Source organism: Impatiens glandulifera, chromosome 1 (genome assembly GCF_907164915.1).
Source record: "Impatiens glandulifera chromosome 1, dImpGla2.1, whole genome shotgun sequence".
Classification (NCBI taxonomy): domain Eukaryota; kingdom Viridiplantae; phylum Streptophyta; class Magnoliopsida; order Ericales; family Balsaminaceae; genus Impatiens; species Impatiens glandulifera.
The window spans coordinates 109,237,421-109,247,835 of NC_061862.1; the positions used below are offsets into that span (position 1 = coordinate 109,237,421).

Consider the following 10,415-nt stretch of genomic DNA (forward strand, 5'->3'; position numbering starts at 1 on the left):
TTACAGATAAAGAAAAAAAAAGTTTAATCTGATAACGCACTGGTTGAGGTTGAGTCATAGTCTCCCAACAAATATAATATATATTCGCACAATTTAACTTTATTTTTTCTGTATACACCACGAAAAATCATGAATAGACAAGAATGACATTAGAAACTTATTTTATTAAGTGATTTTCTTGGATTTTATTAAATATTTTCTGAAATTATTATCAGTTTTTTTAGTTTAAAATACAAAAACAGATTATAATATTTTTTCCCTCTTCTTTTTTAGGATAATAAATAATAATTTTTTATATTTTAATAAATAAAATATATAATTAAATAGATGAAGTAATGATTGGATTTTAAATAAAAATTCTTAAAATAACCTAAAAATTCAAAAAAAAATATTCTTTCACAAATTACTTTAGATTTTATGTTCTGATCTCTTTGTAAAAACAACAAAAGATTTGTTTATAGAGTTGTTTATAGATCTCTTATTCTGATTCTTGAATGCGTTTATTAAACAATTAGGGTTTATATTTAGTAAATGAACTAAGGAAGGTTTTTGTAAATTTTATTGGTTGGTGCAATTTTATTATTTTGTTAGAAAAAACTATATAGTTTGGAGATGGATTTACAATAACCAACTCTTAAGATATGATTACAACTTCATTTTATAGGACTATACATATTAAGGACTTTTAACATATATATATATATATATATATATATATATATATATATATATATATATATATATATATATATATATATATATATATATATATATATATATATATGACAAAACTTTTAACATTCATATATATATATATATATATATAAATGAAGTACTTTTCTCCCTTAAAATCTTTAATAAATGAAGTACTTTTCTCCCTTAAAATCTTTAATGAGAAATTTAGAGTGAAAGAATGCTTTAGTTTTAGAGATTTCATCGAGACTATTACCAGCCATTAAAACATCATTAACATAAATCAATACCACAATAAAGTAGAGTTCATTTTTTTAAGAACAAACAGTGATCATGAGATGATTGAACAAAACTTAAACAAGTAATATTATTTAAAAGTCGGAGCAAAACTTTGATGAAAATCAGTGCCATTTATTTGATTACATGCTTTTGCAACTAACCGAGCTTTAAATTTGTCGATTGCACCATCCTGATTTAATTTTGTTTTATAAATCCACTTACTGTCAATTGTCTTTTTTACCATGTGGAAGAGTGGTAATTTCCCAAGTCTTAATGTCTTTTAAGACTCAAATTTCATCATTCATAACTTTGAACTAATCAAAATTATAAGATGATTCTTTGTATGTTTGTGGTTCACAAAAATTTGAAATGTTAGATAGAAAATATTTATGAATTGTATCCGTGCAATTAGAAATAAAAGGAAATGTAAGTGGAAGCATATAATTTGTGTTTTGTGTAGCCATGGTATGATTAATCATATAGTCATCAAACTAGTGAGGCTTATTTCGATATCTTGTTCTTTTTTTAGAAACAAAACTAGTTAGTTGAACATGTTCTTGAATAGACAGATTAATATTAGGAATATTAAATTGAGTTTACATAGAGGCATCAAGTCAAATTTCATCAAAAGTATCAAACTTGTAAGAATAATACAAGGTGAATTCTCATTATTATTAAAGAATTGTCTTGGAGAATCCAAGTTATCTTGTAATTTAAAACTCCAGATTGAGCAAATGGAAAGATATTCTAAAAAATATGAACATCTCTGAAAGTTACAATTTTTTTGTGAATGCATTTCATATATTATATAACATTTTGTATCAAGAGGATATACTAAAAAAATATATTTTTTACCTCTAGGTTCAAATTTACCTTTATAAGGTTGAATATTTGTTAGGTAACAAATACAACTAAATGTTCACATATAACTATAGTCAACATCTTTGTTGGTAAGTAATGAAAATTGTGTTTTCCAATTGAGAACTCTATTAGGTAACTTATTAATGAGATGACTAGCAATTAATAGAGAAAATGGTCAAAATTTAATAGGCAATTTTGATTGAAACATTATGGATCTTCCCATTTGAGTAAGGTGTCTATGTATACGCTCCACAACTCTATTTTGTTGTGTAGTGTAAGCACATGAAATTTGATATTGAATGTCAATATGAGAAAAAAGTTCAAAACATTTTGAATTAATAAATTCAGATCCATTATCATATAATTAATCTTAACATATTTTCCATACCTAGTTTTAACCTTATTAAAAAATTGATTTAATTTTACTAAAAACTACTATTTTATCAGAAAAAAATAAAATTCCATGAACTTTACTAAAATCGTCTACAATGGTTAACATATATGGAGTATTAATAATTGAAGACTCTTTATATGGTCCTTATAAATCAATGTGAATTATTTCAAAATTTGTGTTAGTTTTGGATTGACTAGTATAAAAGAGTGATCTAGTAATTTTAGAGAGAGAGAAAACTTTACAATGTTTAAGCTCATGTTTTATATTTGGATTTTTTTGTAAAATCTTATGAGAAGGATGACATAGTTTTTGATGCAATGTATTACAATCAACTTGAACTGAAAATGAAAACTTTTCATTGATAATAGTAATAGACGGCTCATTACAAAGTTTACAAAATGAAAGTTTTTCATTTGCATTAATAGAAGTTGTCATACTCCATTGCTTACAAAAGGAATGATTGGTTTTTGTATTGAAAAAAGGATCACCATTGAAATCATCCAGATCATTTTCAAAATATTAATACAAGTTATTAACCCTAATCCACTTTCCTAATTTTAAATCTTTCTCAAGGTCTTTTCCCAAAATAAAATCTTTCTCAAGGTCCTGCAAAACACAATATGTAGGAAAAAAAATAACATTTAATGTTATCTGATTCTAATAATTGTGCAATAAATATAAGGTTGTATTTAAAATCTGAAGAAAGCATACCATTTTTGAGGTGCAAATGTTTATTTAAAACAACTGTACCTATTTCTTTAATTTCATTTTTACTGTCATCTGGTAAAAATAATTCTAATGGTTTAGAAATTATATGAATATTACTCATAAGTTTTCTATTATTGCAAATATGATTACTAGCTCCATAATCAATAATTCAAGTTATACTACAATTTTCAACCTGATTAAGATTCATACTAAAATGTAAAGCAATGCTAGAATGTTTACCGACCTGAAATTCCAAGTTGCTTCTTTCATTTTTTTATATTTTTATGAACGGTCAGAACAGTTTAAATTCATCAGCAGTTACATTGGCAGGGTTGTTGTTGACATCATACAGAGTGTTGACAACATTAACAAATTTTTTATTCCTTTAGTCTTTTGATTGCTTAAACAATTCTGGATAATTAATAAATTTGAAACAACCTTCTTGAATATGCTCCTTTAATCCACAATATTTGCAAACTGTATTTTTCTAAGGATTTGAGAAATTTTTCCTTTGTCTTCTCTAACCTTATTGTTCCTTATTTGACCAGTAACCATTATTTTTTCAACAATAAGATTCACATATTTATCAAAGTCAAGACATTTATTCTCTTCATTTCTTTTATGGAGAGCACTGAAACTCTTAGTTTTATTTTCATCAATTTCTCGTTTCATTTCAACATACAAAAGCATAATATATGCTTTGTAAATTGTAGGAGATGGATCATCAACAAGGATTTTATCAATGATGTGCTCATAACGATCATTGAGTCCTATCAGAAATTGAAGCAACTTGTCATCTTCATCATTTTGAGCAGTATAATCCCAACATCTTTTATCTTGATAGTGGAATGATGATTTTATCCATTTTGACTCATCTCATAAAAGTTTGATATTGGAGTAATACCTTTCTAGAGTTAGGGAACTATGTTTCATATTTATGATTTTTTTTACCCCAAATCTTCTAGGGTTTTTGTTATTTTCATAATGCCATTTGATTTCAGTCCATAGCTCTTGAGTTATTTCAGTTTCTTGAAAATTTATTGTATCTCACTTGATATTAAAATCATGATCAAAGAATGGACCATTGCATGAACTATCTTCCATTGTTTTGCATCAGCTTCATTTTTTGGTATAGGACATGAATCATCCAAAAACCCTAATTTAATTTTAGCTTTCTGGGCTAACCTAATTGATTTACACCAACTAAAGTATTTGAACCTTGTCAGGAGTTTTGAGCAGAGAATGGTGTTGAGTTATGGAGCCTACACTTATAATAAACTCTACATTGTTAATTAGAGTTTATTGGGTTTGTATTTGGTTTTGGGCTTGGGCCTGACCAAGAGTTATTTAGGTTTATTACATGCATGTTTACCTTATAAATATGTGATTATTATGAGTTTACAAAAACTAGACATAATTCTAGAGAGATAAAGTATGAGGCAAAAACTCTATATTCCTTCTTCTTCTTCATAGTGAAATCTGGTTGCGGTTGAAGTGGACGTAACTCAATTTGAGTGAACCACTATAAATTTGTGTCTTCTTGTGTTTTTATTTCTCGAGTGTTTTTACAGATCATTTCAAGCAGGCCGGATTTTGGAGATACAAATCCTAACAACTGGTATTAGAGCAGTTAAGCTAGATCTGAGCATTGAAAACGATGACAAGCGAGAGAAATATATGACATGAGATTGGAAGATTCAATGGGACAGATAATGCCTTCTAGAGAATGCAGATTGAAGATTATCTATATGGAAAGAAGCTCCATCTTTCTTTGAGTGAGAAACCAAAGAAGATGGATGAAGCTGAATGGAAACTCCTTTATAGACAAGTTTTGGGAGTTTTCCGATTGACGCTAGCCAAGACGATTGTTCACAATATAGCAAAGGATAAGACCACCATGGGTCTGATGAAAGTTCTTTCTGATATGTATGAGAAATCATCTACTAACAACAAGGTACACTTAATGAATAAACTCTTTTACTTAAGAATGGTTGATGGTACTTCTGTCACTACTCATTTGAATGAATTCAATACAATTGTGAATCAATTGCTATCCATTTAGATTGATTTTGGGGATGAAGTTAGTGCCCTAATTTTGTTAGAATCTTTACCAAATAGTTGAGACCTATGAGGGCAGCAATTAGTAATTTAGTTGGAAATGCTAAATTGAAAATTTTTGAAGTTAGAAGTCGTATTCTTACTGAAGAGGTTCGTAAAATTGATTCTGGTGAAACGTTCAAAGGTTATGCTCTGAATATAGAAAACAGGGGCAAAGGTAATGATAAAAATTTCAATCGAGATAATAGTAGATCTATGTCGAGGAGCAAGAGGAGTCCGTCAAAGTCTGGGCAGACATTTGAGTGCTGGAATTGTGGTAAACATGGTCATTTGAAGAGGAACTGTAAAGCACCGAAGAGAAACTGTGATGATAAAAATGACGCAGCCAACGTTGTTACAGAAACTATCACCGACGCGTTACTTCTGTTTGTTGGTAGCCCGATAGATTCATGGGTTTTGGACTCGGGAGCGTCTTTCTACACCACTGCCCACAAAGAATTAATGGAAAATTAGGTGATTTAGATGAAGATATTTACATGCGACAACCAGAAGGATTTGAAATCAAAGGAAAAGATGAGCTTGTATGTAAGCTTTAGAAAAGTTGGTATAGTTTGAAACAGACTCCAAGGCAATGGTACAAGAAGTTTGATAGCTTCATGAAAAGTAACAATTTTCTTAGGTGTGAAGCTGATCATTGTTGATATATCAAGAGATTTGATAAATCGTACATTATTTTGCTCCTCTACGTTAATGACATGTTGATTGCTGGAGCAAGTTTGTATGAGATTAACAAGCTCAAGAAAGAGTTGTCTGAAAAGTTTGCAATGAAGGATTTGGGTGTTGAAAAAAAAAATCCTTGGGATGAGAATTTTCAGGGATGAAGAAGTTCTCAAGCTTTCACAAGAAGAATATGTGAAAAAGTTCTTAGCAGGTTCAACTTGTATGATCAAAACCAGTTACTATTCCCTTAACTAGTCACTTCAAACTATCTAAAGACTAGTTGCCTTCAACAGAAGAGGAGAAAATTTACATGGTCATTGTTCCGTATGCCTCTGTCATTGGTTGTATTATGTATGCGATGGTTTGTACAAGGCCAGACATAGCACATGCAGTGGGAGTTGTTAGCAGATTCATGAGCAACACGGGTAGACAACATTGGGAAGCAGTAAAGTGGATACTACAATACTTAAAAGGAAGTACGGGTCTTGCTTTGTATTTTCGAAATTCAAATGTGAGTTTGAAAGGATATGTTGATGCTAACAATGGTGGTGATGTTGATAGTAGGAAGAGCACAACATGGTACATTTATACTCTAGGAGGTATTGCAATCAATTGAGTTTTAAAATTGATGAAGATTGTTTCTCTTTCTAGTTGTGATGCAGCATATGTTGTTGTGACAGAGGCTGCTAAGGAGATGATGTGGTTACAACCCTTTTTGCGAGAATTGGGTCAAGACTCAGAGGGAAGTATGTTGCGATGAGACAGTCATAGTGTCATTCATTTGGAAAAGAATCCAGTTTATCATGGAAGGACAAAACATATACAGGTTCGTTTTCATTTCATCCGGTATACTTTAGAAGATGGAGTATTAGCTCTTGAGAAGATTCCCGGGAGTGAGAATCCAGCTGATATGTTGACGAAAGCTATGACAAATGAGAAACTGAAGTTGTGTGCAACTTCAATTGGTATTCTTCGTTAAGAGACCGAATAGAAAGTCGCTACCGATCGAGAGATGATGAAGTTAGTCTCCAAGTGAGAGATTGTTGAGTATTGGAGCCTACACTTATAATAAATTTTACATTTTTAATTAGAGTTTATTGAGTTTGTATTTGGTTTTGGGCTTGAGCATGATCAAGAGTTATTTATGTTTATTACCTGAATGTTTACCTTATAAATATGTGATTATTAAGGATTTACAAAAACTAGACAGAATTCTAGAGAGATAAAGTGTGATACAAAAATTATGTATTTCTTCTTCTTCTTCATAGTGAAATCTGGTGACGGTTGAAGTGGACGTAGCTCAATTTCAGTGAACCACAATAAATCTGTGTTTTCTTGTGTTCTTTCTTGAGAGTTTTTACAATCGTTTCAAGCAAGTCGGATTTGGAATATACAAATCCTAACAGTTTTTGGGTTATCAACACTATGGAGCACCAGAGGATCAATATTGTACTTCCTTTTCTGATTTGCTCCTATTGTTCCTCTTCCCGTTGCGCCTTCTCCTATAGCTCCACTTCCAGACATGGTGAGTTTCGTTGTCAATTAAATTTCTTTCACCCAACGTTCTTTGATACTATGTTAATAAATATATATAAATGGAGAATAGTTGAGAACTTTAGAAATTAGGTTTAAGAGATTAAGAAAACACATTAACTAAAACAACTCTTATTCCTATATTACACGATAACTTTGGAAAAAGAAAAAAAAAATATATTTAGATCTAATTGAGTCCAAAGAAAAACAACCTTGTCACACTCTCACAAATTAAGCCTAACAAATAATAAATATATATATATATAAATATATATATATATATATATTAACATATATTTATATATATATATATATATATTTATATATATATATATATATATAAAAATAAATAAATATATATATATATAAATAAATAAATATAAATATTTTTTTGTTTATCTATTTTCAATTGATTTTGTGTTTGTACACGGAGGTTATGACATTATTGAAAATGTTTTTTTTAAGATAGTAACATTAAAAAATTCATTACCCAAACATTTTCATAATGAAAAAAATAAATTTAAATGGTCAAGAAGATCTGTTCAAACTAACTATTAAATTCGTCTCTGAAATGTTAAAAGCACTCTATCATGTAAGCTATGTCCCTATTCATATTTGAACTAGACTATTTAACCTTCTATTTTAAGGCTAATACTGTTCTACTAACCTAGGTTTTATTAGAATACTTTTTTAATAAAAAAATAGATATTAATATTCAATAATGAATTAAAAATAATGATAATAATTTAAAACCTAAAATATTTTAATTAATTAATTGAATACTTAATAAAAGAGAGAAAAATAAAATTATTGTTTGATTAATTTAAATTAATTAAAAAATTCAAATAATTACAAAGTCCGTGTTAATCTGTTAAAAAAGGATTTGTGTCCAAAATAATAGTAGAAAAAATCTTCCAAATTTCTCTCAAATATCAAACTATATATATATAGATATTATAACACATCAATGATCAAACTTTACTTCTTCTCTACATTTGAAAGATGGAAGTATCTACACCTGAATCAATGAAGTTGTGGGAGAGAGGAAGAAAGCTCGGCGCCGGCGGCTACGGTTTTGTTTGTCTGGCCCATCCTTTGGCTGGACATCCTCTGTTTCTCCCTGACTCATCGTTACAAATAGTCATGGCAGTAAAATCGGCAAAGTACGCATCCTCCTCTTCTCTCATCCGTGAACGCAATCTGTTCAAAAAGTTCAAGGATTGCCCTCACATAATTCGTTACCTGGGCTGCGATTGCACATACGAAGAAGACGAGCGTTTCAGAAACATCTTCATGCAGTACGCCGCAGGTGGAAGCTTGCACGACCGGATTAAGTCGGCTGCATCTAGGGGCACAAGAATCTCTGAGATCGAAGCAAGAGAAGTCACAGAATGTGTCTTACATGGTTTACGGTTTATCCATTCTAAGGGATATGTTCATTGTGATATAAAAACAGATAATATTCTCATTGTTAAGGGGAAGGCAAAGATTGGAGATTTGGGTCTTACAATTAAGCCGGGGAAATACCCTGGGAAGATCATTGGGACTCGTAACTATATGGCTCCTGAGTCATTTAAGTCCGGTGACTACACGAGTAAAGCCGATATATGGGGACTGGGTTGTTGTCTGTTCGAGATGATCACAGGAGTCAAAATATGGAGACACATGAAGGAAGATGAAATTCATAAGATTATAGAACGTTCCAGAATGTCCGACAAAGCACAGCTTTTCTGGAGGAAATGTATGGTTGAGGATCCGGAGCAAAGATGGGACGCCGAACTGCTTCTTCAACATCCCTTCATAGTCGATCATCCTCCTTCTCCTCTTTCCACTGGCAAACAAGTCTGTAAGATTATGCCAACGAGTAGTACTACTGTTTGTCAATATAAAGCGGAGGAAGCTTGAAGATTATTATTTATTATTAATATGTAAAGATACAAATTTTACTGAAAAATGTTTTTTTTTTAATTGTGAAAATACCATATTTATTTAATAATTTTAATTTCTATATATTGTATATTGTATATTTTATTTATTAGAAATGATTGAGAGGGGATTTGAGAGAGGGAATATGAAAGGAAATGATATGATTGGCGCAATCTGATTCACCGTTGACCCGAAAAAATAATTTGTATATAATATTAAAAAGATATTATATTTTAATAATATATTATAAAAAAAATAAAATATATATATATTAGAATTATTAATATTATTAACGAGTTTCAAAATAAAATTATTATATCAACATGTTTAATTATTATTATTTTCTCTGTTAAAAACATGAAAAACGTGTTAATTTGGAATTACAATTCCGACCTAAAAAGATTGGAATTGAGAACTATCAAATTATACTATATTGAATTTCATTGGAATTCTAATTCCCATTCCAATTCTTAATATTAAAGTGTCTAACAAACATATGAATTAGAATTGGACTCTCCAATTCCAATTCTAATGCCAAATCCAGGGTTATCAAACACACCCTTAGTGTAATTTTAAATTAAAATATCAATTTTGTTTTAAAAAAAAGTAGGAAATACTCGGTACCAACTTTATGTCGTTGGGTAATAATCAATACGTTAATACACACCTAAATCATTTCGGTGAGTATTAATTAATACACACCAAACATATTTCAGTGGTTATTAATCAATACACACTAAATATATTTTGGTGAGAATTAATAATACACACCAAACTAATTTGATGGATATTTCTCTTTACTCAATCTCGAGTAAGATTTTATCGACTATTGGAGAATAAATATAAATTAGTCCGTATATGTTAATTCTGACCGGAATATGATCAATACCTACCAAATTTCCGATTGATATTATTCTTACATTATTTAATATTAATATTATGAAACTTGTTCTAATAAATAAATTAAAATATATATACAAAATAATAGAATTATGTATTTAAATTAAAATTAGTAATCTCAAAAATTCAAAATAAAATGATAATTTAAAAGTATTTTATTATTTCAAATAATTTATTGAGTTAAAATATCAAATATTATAAGGCCTTGTTCATTTCAGGTTATTTAAATAATCTGGAGGGAGAAAATAATGATTATGGGTGATGATTTTGAAAAAATGATAATGTTTTTTTTGGTAAAATGGCCTAAAAGGTATTTATATATATAAATAAAATAAATAATAAT

At 29.3% G+C, this 10,415-nt stretch overlaps 1 protein-coding gene across 1 annotated transcript; it reads left to right on the plus strand.

Annotated features, from left to right (window-relative positions):
- The first annotated feature begins 8,248 nt into the window (after positions 1-8,248).
- On the plus strand, positions 8,249-9,151 carry LOC124940020 (mitogen-activated protein kinase kinase kinase 20-like). Its single transcript, XM_047480500.1, has one exon. It carries the CDS (start codon positions 8,249-8,251, stop codon positions 9,149-9,151), a length of 903 nt encoding a protein of 300 aa, XP_047336456.1.
- Positions 9,152-10,415: the final 1,264 nt, after the last annotated feature.